Genomic DNA, 18,658 nt, shown 5'->3' on the forward strand with positions numbered 1-18,658 from the left:
CATGGAGATGGTCCACCATGCAGCGTTAGTTTGTGAAACACGTCCTCATTAGGGGTGTAACGATACATTTTAACAGATACGATACGCATCACGATACATGGTTGACGAAACGATACATGGACGATTTTGGTTCATTCATAACGATACGATACGATTCAATGATTTAAAATCGATTCAGTAACTATTTAGCAAAAAGCATAAATCTGTGTGCAACGTGTGAAACGTGCAGGTTTTTTAAGGGAAACATTTATTATTATGGATATAAATAAGTAAACACAGTGATTCTCTAGCAAATACATGGACATTGTATTTGAACACATTATGGACAAACCTGCACCTTGACATGAACACAGAGAGTACACACATGTATTGATAGACCAACTGTAGTGATATGTAATGGAAAAGTAATTAAACCCCTCTTTTAAAAATGTCTTCTTAAAATTGCTAAATACAACAACGCACAAGTACTTAGTATCGATAAAATAGATTATTTGCATTGCAAACCGATTCGATACTATTATTTGCATTCGCATTGTCAAACGATTCGATATGTTGCTGTTTACATGTCGATACGTCGATTGTTGAAATGAAAATCGACGCATCGATGCAGTTACTGTATCGTTACAGCCCTAGTTCTCATGTATAATAATCTCACCTCCTGCTGTGTTTCCCCACAGAGGTCTGGGTGCCTACGACAAGGCTGTGGTGAAAGATGACAGCGGAGAGATTATAGGTGAGGCTTCATCTCCTATCCTGATACAGCAGTGTAGTGTCCACTGTTCTGTTGCATACTGTTAATATTTCCCAGATTTATTATGCATTTCATGTACTAATGAGTAGCTGCTAAGCTTTCAGACATACTAGACGGTCTCACATACTAATTAGACATACTAACTATTATGTTAGTATGGCTTTGATTTCAGACACAGCTCATGTGTTGTTGTTTTTTGTTTTGAAAGATACTAAAAAGTCTCATTTATCAATTTGGTTTATTTTAGCCTCTACCACACACCACTGACTAACTCTCTCTCTGTGTGTCCAGCCTCTAGGTTCATGGCGTACCACACACCACTGACCAACTCTCAGGAGTTCACGGCGGCGCTGCAGAAGGCCAGAGAACTGGCACACAACATCACCATGGGCATGAGGGCGATACCGGGCACCTCCCCGGACTTTGAGGTCTTCCCCTACACGTATGTCAGCCTCACTCTGCTGCACAGCACTGTACAGAAATACAGTTGTTTTGAAATAATACAGAAAAATGGCAGCGGACAAGAAAATATATACTTTGTTTGGACCGGTGTTGATTTCGTTGACTAAAACTATGACAAAACTATGACTTCCTTTTTTCACTGACGAAAACCAAATATAAACTAAGCTATGATGACTAAAACTAAGACTAAATATATTGACAATTTCGTCACCAAATAAAAACTAGACTAAAATGTTAGTGAGGGATCTAGTGGAGAAGAGATCCAGTAGAACTCAAAGATAAGTCATTTTATGTTTGGTTGCGCTCAGCTCTGAAAATAGCAGAGCGGCTATTTTCAACCAAGTGTAAAAACAACCATTATGACGCCATCAAGGCACCACCAAAATACATTTTAGTCAACTAAATCAACTGTAGATTTAAGCAGCACCTGACCATCATGTTCTCCTGTGCAGGGTGACCTATGTGTTCTATGAGCAGTACCTGACCATCATGTTCTCCTGTGCAGGGTGACCTATGTGTTCTATGAGCAGTACCTGACCATCTTGTTCTCCTGTGCAGGGTGACCTATGTGTTCTATGAGCAGTACCTGTTGCCCACGTTCGTGGTGTGCTGCCTCCTGCTGGGCATGGACCTGCGCTCCGGCCTGCTCAACCTCCTCACCATCATCATGATCACGGTGGACACCGTGGGCGTCATGACGCTCTGGGGCATCGACTACAACGCCGTGGCTCTCATTAACCTGGTCACGGTAAGACAACATTGTTCAACTTTTTTTTTTTAAATAGCAGATCTATAAGCTTAATGCATCGCAACACATTGGGAGCTTGTGGGCTATTTACGAATAGACAAAGTATACAGTAGAATAGGGTTAAACTCGGTCATTGTTGACCTGGCATCCCATAGTGTGTATAGTTTCAATGTACAGGCTGATGATAGGTTCTTGGTTTAGTTATATATTAGTTCATCATTTTTTATTCTTTAGCTAATAGTTTATTAGATTGCTATTTCTATGCATTTGATGTATTACCTTGTGTTGTCCTTACTTACTGTAAGTAGCTCTGGATTAAGAGTGTCTGCTAAATGCCTAAATTGTAAATGTCTAAATGAATGTAAATCCCTAAATTGTAAATTGAACAAAGGAGCAACATGTAAGTGATGTACATGTTCTAAGTAAGTTGTCCTGTGTGTGTGTGTTTGTTTGGTCTCCAGTGTGTGGGCATCTCTGTGGAGTTTGTGTCTCACATGACCAGATCCTTCGCCCTCAGCATCCAACCCACACAGGTGGAGCGGGCCAAGGAGGCTACGGCCAACATGGGCAGTGCGGTACGTATGTCTGTCTATACTGTCACAGCTTAGTGGTCGTCTGGTAGTTATAAGGTCACCGGTTTGACCCCCCGTCTGCCTAGCATACTTGTCAACACACAGTTATTTGTCCCTGAGCAGCCATCAGCTGGGTGAAGCTGTGACTGTGAATTTCTCCCAGGGGATTAATAAGATCTACCTGTTTTAAGGTTTACCTGCTGAAAGTATTAACACTAGGCTTACAGTTTTCACAATAAGAGCGGCCTTATGCTGTGTGTGTGTGTGTGTGTGTGTGTGTGTGTGTGTGTGTGTGTGTGTGTGTGTGTGTGTGTGTGTGTGTGTGTGTGTGTGTGTGTGTGTGTGTGTGTGTGTGTGTGTGTGTGTGTGTGTGTGTGTGTGTGTGTGTGTGTGTGTGTGTGTGTGTGTGTGTGTGTGTGTGTGTGTCGAAGAGAGAGAGAGACATGCACGTTGCTGATCAGTGTTGATTTTGACAGCAGATGTTTGATTTAGTTTTAGTCATATTTTTGTCATCTGAAATGTTTTAGTTTTTGTCTAGTCTTAGTCGACTAAATATCATAAGATTATAGTCGGCTAAATCTACAGTTGATTTAGTCGACTGAAATGTCTTTTGGCGGTGCCTTGATGGCGTCGTAATGGCTGATTTTACACTTGGTTGCATGCTGAAAATAGCCGATCTACAAGCTCACAACGTGTCGCACTGCAACACGTTGTGAGCTTGTAGATCTGTTATTTTCAGAGCACAACACCCGAGCGCAACCAAACATAAAATGACTTGTCTTTTAGTTCTACTGGATCTCTTCTCCACTCGTCCCTCACTAACATTTTAGTCTAGTTTTTATTTGTTGACGAAATTGTCAATATATTTAGTCGTCATAGCTTAGTCTTTATTTAGTTTTTATTTAGTTTTCATCAATGAAAAAAGGTAGTCGACTAAATGTTTTCGTCATAGTTTTAGTCGACAAAATCAACACTGTTTGAATGAAGAGACAGACAGACAGACATACAGACAGACAGATACTATTTTCTTGCGTTTTGCAGGTCCTGGTGTGAACAAGGCGGTGTTGCTGCGGATGCAGCAGGCTGCAGCCAGCAAGGAGATGAAACTCACCCCCAAGCAGATGTACAAAAACCTGAGCTATGAAGACAAGAAAAAGACCCCCATAGACGACCCCAACGGACCCTCAGAAAACACAGCCGAGGGCGGCCAGTCGGAGAGAGAGGAGAGAATCGACCATTTCTGAGCTCCATCGGCGGCGAACAAAGTACTATTCTGTTTTCAAACTAAAACATATACCGACGGCACAAAAGACAACCGGGCGCTCAAGTGAGTCTTTGGACAAAAACATAACAACATGTGGTTCCTCTTGGGACAATGGAACGAAGATATGAAATATTTATCCAAACAAGAGAACACGCCTAACAGGAAGGAAACGTATATATTTAAGCCTTTATCGTTAGGTGGCTACGTAATTAAAAAGGACGCCGACAAGTTTTGACCACACAGCTGGTCATAATAGATATAAAAACATATATATATACCTCTGTAAAGAAAGGAAGAAGAAGAAACAAAGATGGACAATGAAAGGAGGGAGATGGCAAACCCCGGGTCCAGTGGTGGAAAAAGTACTCACGTTTTTTACTTAAGTAAAAGTATCAATACCTGATATTATGAAATATGATTTTGGCTCAAATTAATTTGTCTAAATGTCATAATTGAACATACCGTAGGTTCACACAGCGGTGAAACATATCGTTAGAATACATTTTGTTTGTATTGTAGTAATTTCAAGTGAATTGAGTTAAACTACCCCTCCTTCATCTGAGGGAGCCTATATAACTCCCTGTTGGGGGGGTCCCTGAACTCGGACCCCTGGGGGTCCCTGAAGTCCACTTTGAAAAGCACTGCTCTAGACCAGAGCATGAAGAGCTCCACTTCACCACTGATGTTTCAGTGAAGTGATTCTGGGAATGACCTTTGACCTTACTCACCTCATGCATGTGACAGGAAGTGCAGCTATGAGCAGGATGCAGATTCTGTGTGTTTTCTTTTTCAATTGACAATTTTCAAAAAAAAATCCAAGATGTGGGACATTTATTTTTGATAGCCAAATTAGTCATTTTGTACTTTAAGAATTGTTGTATATGTTTATTTAATGTAATTATTGTATATATTTCACATGAACACTGTATCGATGGTGATGTAAAGCAACAGAAGCACTCCAGCAGTTCACTTGTTATTGTTTTTAGCAGTATTATGAAGTGTCATTGCTGAATACTGTACAATTAATGCAAAACATATTCAATGTGTTTAATATATGTGACTGGAATAAGACAACATCTGAATTCTAAGCTTCCTTTGACTGTAGGTTATGGAATAACATTTTTGAATGTGGTTAGATTTCCTCTTAAAGCACACTTCCATTTGTGTCATTTAGGGCCTAGATGACAAAAAGGGAGAATGCTTTTGATGACAGGAAAGAATACCATTGCTATAGTGTCACCTAGTGGCTGAAAATGGCAAATAAAAAACAAACATGTATGTGACACAAACTCTTTGACCCAGCAGTGTTTCCAGCTCTTTGACCCAGCAGTGTTTCCAGCTCTTTGACCCAGCAGTGTTTCCAGCTCTTTGACCCAGCAGTGTTTCCAGCTCTTTGACCCAGCAGTGTTTCCAGCTCTTTGACCCAGCTTTGTTTCCAGCTCTTTGACCCAGCAGTGTTTCCAGCTCTTTGACCCAGCAGTGTTTCCAGCTCTTTGACCCAGCATTGTTTCCATCTCAGTCCAAACCATGCTGGGACCACTGGCAGACAACAAGGAAACACAGGACTTCATTTGGTGTTGGGTATGAGGATATAATCAATACAATCTTTTGGACTATTAATCACAATACTCTTGTCACGCAAGACGTTGTGAGATTAAAGCAACATCAGGCAATAACAGATTAAGTCAATAGATTTATTCAAAACCAGGTTACAACAGATCCCATCAATAATTTCACTCAAAACCAGGTAACAACAGATATCAATACATTCACATAAAACCAGGTAACAACAGATATCATCAATACATTCACATATAATCAGGTTACAACAGATTCAATAAATAGATTCAATAAAAAGATTAATTCAGAATATTCAGACAAAACCATTTAACAACATATTCTGTCAATAGATTCAATTACAGATTCATTCAATAAAGTCAAAATCAGGAACAACATATTTAATATGAAATCACCCCTAGGTGTAGGCAGGTCTAATTCACCCCTAGACCAGCTTTTGGAATGTGTGACCGTTTAATCTGCGTGCGTGCGTGCGCACACACACGCACGCAGGCACGCACGCACGCACGCACGCACGCACGCACGCACGCACGCACGCACGCACGCACGCACACACACACACACACACACACACACACACACACACACACACACACACACACACACACACACACACACACACACACACACACACACACACACACACACACACACACACACATGTAGCTTTACCTCAAATCTACTCCTACTGGTGCATGAGGACCTACTCTGAACACAGGAGGTCCATGTTCCTCACAGTAAACTAAACACAACTCCTCACATTGATCACAGACCAGACAGACAGACAGACAGACAGACAGACAGGTGAACAGTGTTGTAAAGAATGAATGTGATATATAACTTAAACATTGTTCAAAGTATTAAAGCACAGAGTGACAGAACAACAACAACAGAGATGGAACGATAATATGAGAGACACAAACACAGAGAAAATGCAGAATGAGAGAAAGAGAGAGAGGAAGAAAGACTGATGTTATCTAAACAGATGCATCCTATAGTTTCAATGTATAGATTATTATTTTGACAGGATATTGGTTAGACTGATGCTATAGGTTCTTGGTTTACCTGTGATGCTAGTTTACTGAGGCCCTACACTGTCTCTCTGCATTTGGGGCCCTATTTTTGCCAGTGCCTTACCCACTATCCGTAAACTTCTGTGGATTGTTTTACTATTTTCCAATAGCCAATCTACAAGCTCACAAGGTGTCGATGTAGATCGGCTAGTTGAACTATTTGAAAATGTTTTAAAAAATAGTAAAGCAATGGCAAAGAAGTTAAGGGATAATGGGTAAGTCACTGGCGAAAATGGGGCCCTTGATGTGTTTACCACACACACACACACACACACACACACACACACACACACACACACACACACACACACACACACACACACACACACACACACACACAGAGACAGACAGACAGACAGACAGACAAAGGTGTTAACATTCAAAGAGCTCATTCTAATTTAGGCTCAAGTTTGTCTAAAGGTTTTGGATTTAAAACATGACTTATTATTTAGTTTATGAATAAATAACATAAAAGAAGGCACAGCTTGATGTGTCACTGGTGGTTTTAGATGCTCATTGGAAGATTCAGGACCTAAAAGAGCAAATGATTGGTTCCATATTTAATCATAATCATAGTATATGCTAGAAATCACAGCTACAGTATATGTTTTAAGAAGATTGGCCTGGTTACAACACACTGGTCAATGTTTTAACAATTACCATGTGAGAATAAAGATCTTTAATGTATTGTGTCTTGGACTTTGGTTTTGAAAGTGACTTGTCACAAACAATGCTGTGACAATCTTTAATGTGCGTATAACCACTCAATCACTCATTTTATTTTTTCTTCCCTGGGCTATCAGTTGCATTTTAGAGCTGAATTATTAGGTCCCTCAGAGTATTTGCCAGTGTCGGCCAAGCGGGCCATCTCAGCCAAAGTGTCACGTTGTCAGAAACTGCAAGGTTCATTTCCCCTCCGCTCCACAAGGAGGCACCACAATGGGGTTCAGTGGTACCTGTGGTGGTGACCTCACTTCCTCCCACTATAAAAGCAGGACTGGATTCCCGTTCTCCCCTTGTCCTTTGTCTCCAAACACATGCAGCCGGCCTGTGTGTTTGCCGTGTGCTGCTGATGTACTGATGTTTGCCATGCGTTTGTTAAACCTGCTATAATGTAAGTTCCAGTGTTTTACTTCTAGTGATGTGGATTATATTTAAGAATTGATGAACTTGAGTTATATGGATATTTAGATGTGTTTAATATTATGAAGTAAATACTTGGCCAATTATTATTTTGATGATATACAATACCTTAATGTATAATATGATTTAAAGGCCATATCTATGTTTGATATTTTATCTGGCATGATATTATAATTTGTGTCTTTGTTTAGAACCGCGGCATCATCATGAAACCCAATGTCAACACTATACATCATTATCCGGCTAAATAAACTGGATATTTGATTGCAACCTTTGTCTCCTGGTGGTTTGTGGCTCCAGTTTGAACTTTAAATCCTAACACACGTAATAATGAAGATAGGCTATGATGCCTTAATGTCACTGTGGAGGCGAAAATAGACAATCTTCAAAATAGCTGATCTACAAGCTCACAACGCTTTGCGATGCGACGCGTTGTGAGCTTGTAGATCTGCTATTTTCTTTTATTTGAAATAAAATGCAATATTTGGAAGATTTTTTAAACATTCTAACACAAATCTGGTACGGGGCTCCAGCTGGCACAAAACATTTTCAGATGGGGGGTTATAGGGACAAATTGGCCTACATTAATTTGGGGGTCCATGACATGAAAATATTTGAGATTCACCAGTTAAAATAATTAAAAAATTGTGAAGCAAGCCCACATTCGCTTAAAATAAGCGGACATGGCAACACTGTTCAGTATGGTGAAGGTGAAGTTGGATGTTTCATTTCCTGTTGCCTTTTATGTTGTGAAATGGGGAGTGGAACAATGCAAATGAACTTCTCTGGAACGCTCTTGACGTTTGACCAGCTGGCAGCCATCATGACATACACCTGTGATCCGCATGTTTGAGGCATCTACACACCCCTTTGTGAATTGCACGTCAGTTTGTGCTTACAGAAAATACACTTTCCTTTAGGAACTATATTTACGACCAGCTTAATGAATCTGGGCCCATCTTGAACCCTGCCTTCAGGTACGACATGGAAAGGACACATCGTTCAGCACACCTGGGGAAAAACACATTTGGTGAATGTGAACGTTGGCTTCTCTTGTATTTTCTCTTAACAGACAGTTAAGAGAAAATGCTGTATGAGTGAAATGTAAGAAAACATGAGGCCCAATTATGTTTCTCATTCCTTTATTGATATTGTGACATTCCATTCAAACCAAGCAAATTAAAGCCAAAATCTAACATCTGAACTTCAAACCATTCATGATCAGGGGTGCAGATCCCAAGGGGGAAGGAGGGGACATGTCTGACATGTTCCTCCAATAAAGTATCTTTAAATAAATGATATAATTTTAAATCTATATTTAATAGAAGCTGATTCCACTTTTGAAATCATTCTCACATACAGTAAACACAATACTTTGTGAAGGTTTTGTTTTTGCTACCCGTGTGTCCTGATCAATAACTGCCAAATAAATGAATCCACAAGCTTCATCATCATCTTCATCACTTGTCCACAGAGCTGTTAACTAGTTTAATGAGTGAAGTTCAGCCAATATGAACGGATAGAGACACAACAGTGGAGCTGAAAAACGGAAAGATAAATAATACTGACCAAGGAATATCTAAACTGTCTGAATTAGACACATATTTTGTTCTTTATTTTAGTAAAGTTTGCGCAACCTTTCTGTTAACTCATCGTGTCACTGTCACAACGCAGAGTGCTCATTCTCCTAATTAACATAATTAAAATGAATAATTAAAACCTCATGGGAATTCAAATACATTTATTGGACTATTTATTTTTAGTTATGCTGCAGGACCACATTGGAAACGAGTGTTTCATTACGCTTTAATGTGTTATCCTAGGTTTAAGTTGTTTTGTGATTTTGCTCGTATATATTTTACCCAAATCAAATCAAATCTCAAATGATGTGAATTAATGTGAAAGTATCAATGTTTGTAAGTTTCCTTTGCCATGTAAGTCCTGCAGTTAAACATGGAGGCATGTTAATGTGTTTGTTATTAAGTCATGTGATGTCAACCTATAATGGATTATTTACATCATAACATAACATTATAGTTTGTTTCATGCATTGAACATGGATTTGGTGTTTTGCTTTTTATACCAAATGTCAGACAAACTGTAATCATTGTGACCATTATTAGTTAGTTTAAAATCCTAGCATTAGCTCTATGTTGGTGATATTATTGATGAGAAGATTCCTTGTTTGTGGTTCCCTCCTAAGTTGTAATGAGATCTGCTCCCCTGCTCATGATTACATATTGTAAAGGATTACATAATGATTACATATAAATCATCACATATAAATCATTACTTAATATAAATGATTGCATGCCATCAGTGTTTCCCATTAATTTCATAGTCTCCATTGTCTAATTTGGGTGGACCCGGGTCCACCCATCACCTCAGACCACCCTACTGGGTCCAGGTCCACCCATCACCTCAAACCACCCTAGAGGGTCCAGGTCCACCCATCACCTCAGACCACCCTAGAGGGTCTAGGTCCACCCATCACCTCAAACCACCCTAGAGGGTCTAGGTCCACCTGTGTTTTCTGACGACAGAAACTATACAAAGTAATTTGATGAACCGCCCACACTAATTGGGACTCCCTCTTCCTTTGGTGTGGCGCCCAGGTGGCGCCTAAACCCTGACCTTTAACCTCACAAAAACTATTCCTAAACCATAACCCTAACCTCACAAACACTATGCCTAAACCCAACTTTAACCTTAACCCTAACCCTAACCATAACCCTAACCCTAACCATAACCCTAACCTCACAAACACTATGCCTAAACCCAACCTTAACCTTAACCCTAACCCTAACCCTAACCTCACAAAACTATGCCTAAACCTAACCCTAACCCCAACCTTTAACTTCACAAACACTGGCCCACATTTATCAATGGAGCGTAAAAAACGGCTTAAATTTTTCCATAAATTCGGCCGTACACCAACGTCAAAGTCACATTTATGAAGCGATCCTATACAGCCAATCCTAGCGTACATTTGGTCAGAGCTTTGATAAATCTCACGTCTGAAAACGAGCGTCATTTAAATAACACGCCCTTAAATATTCTCGAAACGCCCCGATTTTACGACATGAAGAACCAGAAACCAAAGAAAGCATGAAAAGCCAATAAAATAAAGCAATCATGTAGGCTATTCCCCATGAGACTCGGGCGGGCTACAGTGATCCCGTGCGGCCACGTTAGATAGCCTGCGCTCGGCAAAGGTTACTTTGGAGCGTCGGGTTTATCTCCTTAACCCAGCCAGGTTGTGGCCTACATAACTCCATATCATGGAGACACGCTACTGTAAGTTTGTAGACCTCACTGTCCATGAAAAGATGGTCGGTAGTCCCGACTCCCGAAAATGCTCTTGCAAAAGCGCTCGTATATTTTGAAAATATCAGATCTACAAGCTCACAACGCGTCGCGATGCGACGCTTGTGAGCTTGTAGATCTGCTATTTTCCATGCAGCCAGATCTGCAATCTTATCTGAATGACTGTTAAAGCAGTTTGTTTAAATTATTATATAAAATGATATATTTTCACAGGGATTATTTATTAGTGTGTTAGATACATTTTGGAGTGGATACATATGTTCAGATGCTTGTCAGACGGTCAGAGAATGCTGCTCTGCATGTCTACAATGGAACAAACGGGTGCAGCCAAAGTCTACAACTGCTCCCGAGCAGACGTGAGATTGGAGCGTGCGGTACGGTAAAGGCAATGTCAGGATATATTGATAAATGCCGAAAGTTGCGGTGATCTCGCCGTACGCCCATTATTTGGTCTGCACCGCGTTGATAAATGAGGGCCACTATGCCTAAACCTAACCTTAACCCTAACAATAACCTCACAGAAACTATGCCTATATAAACCTAACCTTAACCTTAACACTAACCTTTAAATTCACAAAAACTATGCCTAAACCTAACCTTAACCCTAAAAGGTTGATGATGTCATCATTGTGCTGCTGTTACGACTATTTATAAGCTGAATGGACACACATGTATTTCAGCGATGACTCTCTGCTTCTCTGAAAACACACCCAGGTGTTCTGTGAAAAGACAATAAACCAATAAGAATCAGAATATTAACTGTGTGAACATGTTAACACTTTAAATAACCTTCCCTTATAATAGCAAATTAATCATTCATAAATTATTAGTTTAGTTTATAATTAGTAAATGATGTGTTATTCATAACGTGTTAAACAGTCGGTTAATGATTTAAAACTATGCTATAAATAGTTAATAGATCATGAACAAGTTATTAGTAAACTACTTAAAAACCTGACCTCCCAGCACCCTCCCTGCAACTACAGTAACCAAGTAGAAACAACTCAGTCCATTCAAACAACAATTGACCAATACTTTGTCAATAGTGTATCTTAGTAGGAAGAGCAGCTCAGTTGGTAGAACACTCTCCTTTGGACCACAAGGTTCTGTCTTTGATCCTGTTAGTGATGGAATGATCAGTGTTTTCAATGAACTGAATCATTGGGTTCAGTTCACTGAAATGTTGAGTTCAAATGATTGGTTGGTTCGGTTCAGAGTTTGGCTGCATTGTGTCGTCTCTTCACTGAACTGAACTACACAGTTCACCAAGAGGACCCCCCCCCATCTGACCACATTGTCATCAGTGTTGTCTGATACAACATATCATTTGATTATTATTAGAAATTAAGCAGAAGACACATGATAATGTGAATTCACACGACCGGGATGGTTTACCAGGCTAGTTGTTTCACTTCTTACACAAGCATGTTGTTTTGTGTATGTTTTCTAGTTTTATACACTTTTATACATTAAAACTGTCTGAATGTATAAAAAAGTTTAGTAAAAAGAAAGGAAGTGAACCTGGGTGTGTGGGAGGAGTCTAAAGATTCTCATCATTGGTTGTCGGCACCAGAATACGACCTGATAGAAGAAGAAGAGAGACAGTTAAAACAGACACACAAATAAATCATATTTGTGTGTATTTCTCCATAAAATGCATAAATGTACACACAACACAATAACATTCAGTCATCAGAACTAAAGTGAACGTTTAACTCTTATTTAAGACTAAATGTGACAAAATAGAACACACTTTGACCTCTAACTAGGTCATCTAAATTGGTCTAAACCGGTTAAGGTTTTAAACCGATATAAACCAGTTTAGGTTGTGGCTTTACATGTTTGTTTGTGTGTTTGCATTTCTGTGAGGGTTCCAAATGTCATGTGATCCTCTGTTGATCAGATCTCATTTCTTCCACTGGTAGTAGATTCATTAATGAAACATGTTAATTAAACATGTACATTAAACATGCTAATCACCTCGTTTCTTCCACTGGAAGAAGATGAATCCAGACAGGAACAAGACCAGACCCAGAACCAGACCTGATGCTCCCATAGCCACCTTGTTCTTCACTGACTCTGGCATGGAGTCATCTGACAATACAAATATTATATTATATTATATTATATTATATTATATTATATTATATTATATTATATTATATTATATTATTACAGTAGATTAAAACACCTTCTTCTTCACTGACTCTGACATGGAATCATCTGTGTCATTTTATATTTGAGCTATAACTATTATTTTATACTTAGGCTATTGAAAAATATCAGATCTGATATTTATGAAAAAATAAAATGCAAATCTTTGAACATGAGACATTTGACAGTTACAAATGTTCGCTTTAAATATATATATTCAAAGATTTGCACAAATTGTCACGATTAAAAAAAAATAACAGATCTACAAGCTCGTAGCGCGACACTCTGTGCCGCGCTATGAGCTTGGTGATCTGCTATTTCTGAATATCCCAAAGTATAAAATAATGGTTAGAGCTCAAATATAAAATGACACAGATGTGTTCCAGGATTGAATGGGTTAAGTAAGTAAGTTGATGTGATCCTAGTCACAGAGACTTACCCCCCCCCCCCCCCCAACCCTTGATGCTGAGTAAGATGATGTACCTCATCTAGACAAGACACTTTAAGTAGGTGAGGCTCCTGTCATGACCTTCTAATTAGAATGGTTACTTTTTAGGATGTTTCAATGTATTTGTATTGATTTTTATTTCTGGTGTCTGAATTATTATTGTGTCTTGTTTTTAATTGGATTGCTGTGTTTCCTTTCTGCAAAACAAATGTTCCTTCAGTTAATAAAAGAGAAGAATCCTTGAACCCTTAAAACAGAGTGTAGTGTAACACATTACAGTAGATTACAGTAGAATACAGTAGAATGCAGTAGATTACAGTAGATTACAGTAGAATACAGTAGAATACAGTAGATTACAGTAGAGTACAGTAGATTACAGTAACTGACCCCAGTCCATCTTGATAGGCGCGGTCAGGCTGGGATGTTCCACCATGCATGTGATCTTCTCTCCTGATCTGTAACACACACACAGACACAGACACAGACACAAACGCACACACACACACACACACACACACCAACTACAATTAGGCACCATAGCATTAGACCGTTATAGGCAATAAGATAAGCTTATACTGATATTTTCTCCTCCTAAAATAATCATGACGTGCGTGTGTCCTCAAGTTGAATGTGTGTCCATGTGGATCTGCTCAGAGCTGAAGCGGCCCCTCCTCCCCGCCCGGTCTGGCAGTGAGTGAGCAGCTGTTAATTAGCACTAACATTAGGACAGATTGTGAAAGTAGCCGATCTACACGCTGAAACGCGCCGCGATTCAACATATTGATCCGTTGATCTTTGTTGTTATTTGGTTTTTTGGAGAAAAAAATAATTTTTGTGTAGGAGCGTGAATGCCCCGCTGGGCTCTCCTCCGCTCTAGTGTTTATTGTGTATTCCACTATTCCCTCCCCATTGCAGAAAAAATAGGAAGGCAGAAGAAACTTAGTAACGAGATAAGCACGTTATAGCGTATTCCTGTGAATACAGTGTATTCATGTATAGAACACTCGCTCGCGGGTCTCTGTGTGCGTTCGTCATGCTTGCACGACGACGAGCTTGCTGCGTAGTTGTCTGGAGTGGACTGGTGATAAACACGGGACACGGGAGGAATCGTGTGTGTGTGTGTGTGTGTGTGTGTGTGTGTGTGTGTGTGTGTTTGACTTAATATTAGCCTACCAATTAATGGGCCATTTTCAGCAAGTGAGTAACACTCGTTTTATTTTTAAAGAATATATGTATAGGTGTCTATTAGGTGTGTATTTCTATGTATAGGTGTCTGTTAGGTGTGTATTTCTATGTAAAGGTGTCTGTTAGGTGTGTATTTCTATGTATAGGTGTCTATTAGGTGTGTATTTCTATGTATAGGTGTCTGTTAGGTGTGTACCTGGGTGTGTACTCCAGGTAGGAGTGGTACTGGTAGTACCAGTCTCCATCAGACAGCTCGTCAGTAGAGGAGAGACCAGAGGTCAAAGGTTCTTGACCTATCCACCAGGTCACCAGGATCACTTTAGGATAGAAGTCGTAGCTGCTGCACCTCAGCATGTGAGTGTGTTCACCACGACGAGGGGGAGTCTCTGACTTCAGTCTCACTTTGGGCTCCACTGGATAAATAAGATTATTATTATTATTATTATTACCCTTATTATTATTATTATTATTATTATTATTATTATTATTATTATTATATTGTATATCATCCAAATGAGATCCAAATGATCCAGAAAGCTGCAACACACTTGGTCTTCAACCAGCCAAAATGTTCACGTTTCCCGGCTCTCCCCCGTTCTCCTCTCCCTCCATTGGCTCCCAAACCTGATCCAACCCTACAACCCCTCACCCTCCACACTTCCTAGACTCTTCTCCCTTCTCTAAAACACCCTGGTCAATGATCCACACGTCCTAGACTCTTCTCCCTTCTCTAAAACACCCTGGACAACTCTCCACACGTCCTAGACTCTTCTCTCTTCTCTAAAACACCCTGGACAACGCTCCACACATCCTAGACTCTTCTCCCTTCTCTAAAACACACTGGACAACGCTCCACACGTCCCAGACTCTTCTCTCTTCTCTAAAACACCCTGGACAACGCTCCACACGTCCTAGACTCTTCTCCCTTCTCTAAAACACCCTGGACAACGCTCCACACGTCCTAGACTCTTCTCCCTTCTCTAAAACACACTGGACAACGCTCCACACGTCCTAGACTCTTCTCCCTTCTCTAAAACACACTGGACAACGCTCCACACGTCCCAGACTCTTCTCTCTTCTCTAAAACACCCTGGACAACGCTCCACACGTCCTAGACTCTTCTCCCTTCTCTAAAACACCCTGGACAACGCTCCACACGTCCCAGACTCTTCTCCCTTCTCTAAAACACCCTGGAAAACGCTCCACACGTCCTAGACTCTTCTCCCTTCTCTAAAACACCCTGGACAACGCTCCACACGTCCTAGACTCTTCTCCCTTCTCTAAAACACCCTGGACAACGCTCCACACGTCCTAGACTCTTCTCCCTTCTCTAAAACACCCTGGACAACGCTCCACACGTCCTAGACTCTTCTCCCTTCTCTAAAACACCCTGGACAACGCTCCACACGTCCTAGACTCTTCTCCTTTCTCTAAAACACCCTGGACAACGCTCCACACGTCCTAGACTCTTCTCCCTTCTCTAAAACACCCTGGACAACGCTCCACACGTCAGAGACTCTTCTCCCTTCTCTAAAACACCCTGGACAACGCTCCACACGTCCCAGACTCTTCTCCTTTATCGTTTGATATTATACTGTTTAGACCAGTGGTTCTCAAACTTTTTCATGTCAAGGACCCCCAAGACGATATGTATTTGGCCGCGGACCCCCATCGCAAAATATTTTGTTCCAGGGACCCCCCAGAAGCAAAGATTTGAGTCACAAATGTTCGCTTTGAAAAATATATATTCAAAGATTTGCACAAGTTTTCACGATTTGTCAAAAATAGCAGATCTACAAGCTCATAGCGTGGCACTCGGTGCTTGTATCTGCTATTTTTGAATAGCCAAAGTATAAAAGGTTAAAGTGGTTAACATTATTGTGATGCTATATTAACACATTTTGCTGGGGACCCCCTGGAATCCCCCCAAGGACCCCTGGGGGTCCCCGGACCCCACTTTGAGAACCAATGGTTTAAACTGATGATAGGTTCTTGGTTTACCTATGATCCTAGATTACTATTTCTATGCATTTAATGTATTACCTTGTGTTTTCCTTGCTTACTGTGAATCACTCTGGATTAAGAGCGTCTGATAAATGCTTACATTGTAAATTGTAACTGTAAATGTCAGTGTTTGGCCACCAGATGGCACCAGAGTACCGTAGATTCTACAATAGTCTACAGTTTTCTACAACGTAGAATTCATTTATATAATATCATTTAAACATATTAAATAATTCACAGTTACACAGTGCTTTACATAAACAACAATAAACCAAAGCAATATCATTTCATGAAAATAGCTCAAATGAAGAAGAGTAGAAACAAACAAAACAATACACATAATCCTGTAAAATATTAATAAAGTGATTAAAAACATACAAAACAAACTAGTAAAGACAATAATTAAAATATAAAATCAGGTGGTGAAATGAAGTGTATAGAGGTGTGTTTTAGCCTGCATGGTTCTTTTTAAAGTTCATTTAAAAACATTAATCCTGGTGTCTCTATTTTAGGCAGGTCATTGTGGGTGAAAACGTTCATAAATAGATCTATATGTTTCATTTATACTCGGTGTACGATGGTGACACCACATGTTGTGAGCTTGTAGATCTGCTATTTCCACTGTGTGACAGCGTGTTAGGATACAGTATAAATCAAGAGGATCTGAAATGTTTCTCAGCAGATAAAGAAATATGTAATAATTATTATATGATCAATATTAACACCATTAATCTCTGAATAGAATCATGTGATTTCATGTTATAGTTTATGAGGTGATGAGTGTTGAGTGTTGCTCTGAGATCAGCTCACCTCTCTTGTTCAGAACAGAGGAGTAGTAGAGCTCAATGTTGGGTTTGCAGCGTCCCTCTCGGTTTGCTCTCATCGCAGCCAGTGCTCTAGGATCTTTATTGAGGCGCTCTGCGTTCTTCACACCAAACTCAGTGTATCCAACAAACTGATCTACTCTACTGTCCCACCTGAGGAACTCATCACCATCGAAATTCACTGACTGTATGAACTGTATGTCCTTCAGCTCACTGGAGTTAAACACACAGCGGAAAGCCTGATAGTACACATATCCATCTGGAAATAGACAATACAAAATGTCATTAATGTTCAGTTTTATTATCATCTGTATTATATCAACACTAGGCTAACTGCCCCCTATCGGCCAAATATGTCACTACATGGTCTAAAATAGGTTCAGGATGTAAAATATGGTATTAAAATGTTTTACGTTTTTTTCTCTATGTGTTCAGCTGTCTAGCGCAGCAAAAAACAAGGACTCTGTCTGTCTGTCTGTCTGTCTGTCTGTCTGTCTGTCAGTCAGTCAGTCAGCCCCATCATGTATTTCCAGGATAACAGAGATAACACTTGCAAAAATGTTATTTTAATGTTTTATTTTTATGCTAACTGTGTATTACCATATTATCTTTGATTTTGACATGATTCATGTCTTTTAATTGAAAATCCGAATAAATAAATAAATAAATAAAGGTGTGTGTGTGTGTGTGTGTGTGTGTGTGTGTGTGTGTGTGTGTGTGTGTGTGTGTGTGTGTGTGTGTGTGTGTGTGTGCGTGCGCGCGTGTGTGTATTCAACCGTTTTAGTTAATAACTATTGTGTTAATAGTATTCATGTACCTTTAACTGGTGGTTTCTTCAAGGCAGTGCGAACGGTGTCCAGCTGGGCTTTGCAGTAGTGCTGATCACCCAAAGCTGCTTCATAAGCTCCTGTGTAGGTGATTGGATCTACAAACGGAGGCTGAGGCTCCACCCCCTTCCCTTTGTTGTAGTCTGCGTACATCAACACTTCACCATCCAGTCCTATCATCCACTCTTTATATGAGTCTTTAACTGTGTCTGAACAGCTAAAGACTTGAATCCGCTCATGGAACACTGGAAATAAAACAAAGATGACATTAAATTAAACAACAAACTTCTTCACAGTG

The 18,658-nt window shown here is 40.0% G+C and overlaps 3 protein-coding genes across 5 annotated transcripts in view; 1 reads left to right on the top strand and 2 right to left on the bottom strand.

Moving 5' to 3' along the window:
- LOC308089141 (NPC1-like intracellular cholesterol transporter 1) overlaps window positions 1-5,002 on the top strand; it is a gene marked incomplete at its 5' end in the record, with an annotated part of 7,233 nt that extends 2,231 nt beyond the window's left edge. The window contains 5 exons of the mRNA XM_080433710.1: window positions 678-733; window positions 1,043-1,193; window positions 1,772-1,961; window positions 2,423-2,536; window positions 3,575-5,002. Coding sequence (XP_080289836.1) covers window positions 678-733; window positions 1,043-1,193; window positions 1,772-1,961; window positions 2,423-2,536; window positions 3,575-3,586 — 523 coding nt within the window. The 3' untranslated portion in view covers window positions 3,587-5,002. The remainder of the gene's footprint in view (window positions 1-677; window positions 734-1,042; window positions 1,194-1,771; window positions 1,962-2,422; window positions 2,537-3,574) is intronic.
- LOC308089138 (HLA class II histocompatibility antigen, DO beta chain-like) overlaps window positions 1-18,658 on the bottom strand; it is a gene marked incomplete at its 3' end in the record, with an annotated part of 282,785 nt that overhangs the window by 228,207 nt on the left and 35,920 nt on the right. The gene's annotated exons all lie outside the window — the stretch shown is intronic.
- The window catches only part of LOC308088131 (H-2 class II histocompatibility antigen, E-S beta chain-like), a 129,149-nt gene continuing 119,227 nt past the window's right edge, over window positions 8,737-18,658 (bottom strand). Inside the window, exons 2-9 of one of the 3 annotated variants that reach the window (XR_013933411.1) lie at window positions 18,351-18,605; window positions 17,520-17,792; window positions 14,902-15,118; window positions 13,908-13,975; window positions 12,899-13,012; window positions 12,440-12,499; window positions 10,348-11,637; window positions 8,737-10,266 (exon numbers count right to left, since the gene is read on the bottom strand). Coding sequence is in view for 2 of the 3 variants with exons in the window: in XM_080432504.1 (XP_080288630.1) it covers window positions 12,459-12,499; window positions 12,899-13,012; window positions 13,908-13,975; window positions 14,902-15,118; window positions 17,520-17,792; window positions 18,351-18,605 (968 nt within the window). In the remaining variant the exon portion in view is untranslated. Of the gene's footprint in view, window positions 11,638-12,439; window positions 12,500-12,898; window positions 13,013-13,907; window positions 13,976-14,901; window positions 15,119-17,519; window positions 17,793-18,350; window positions 18,606-18,658 lie in introns of all 3 variants that reach the window. The other 2 variants (XM_080432505.1, XM_080432504.1) reach the window with 2 other exon arrangements.

This window comes from Gymnoscopelus braueri (assembly GCF_963280865.1).
Source record: "Gymnoscopelus braueri genome assembly, chromosome: 7".
Lineage (NCBI taxonomy): Eukaryota > Metazoa > Chordata > Actinopteri > Myctophiformes > Myctophidae > Gymnoscopelus > Gymnoscopelus braueri.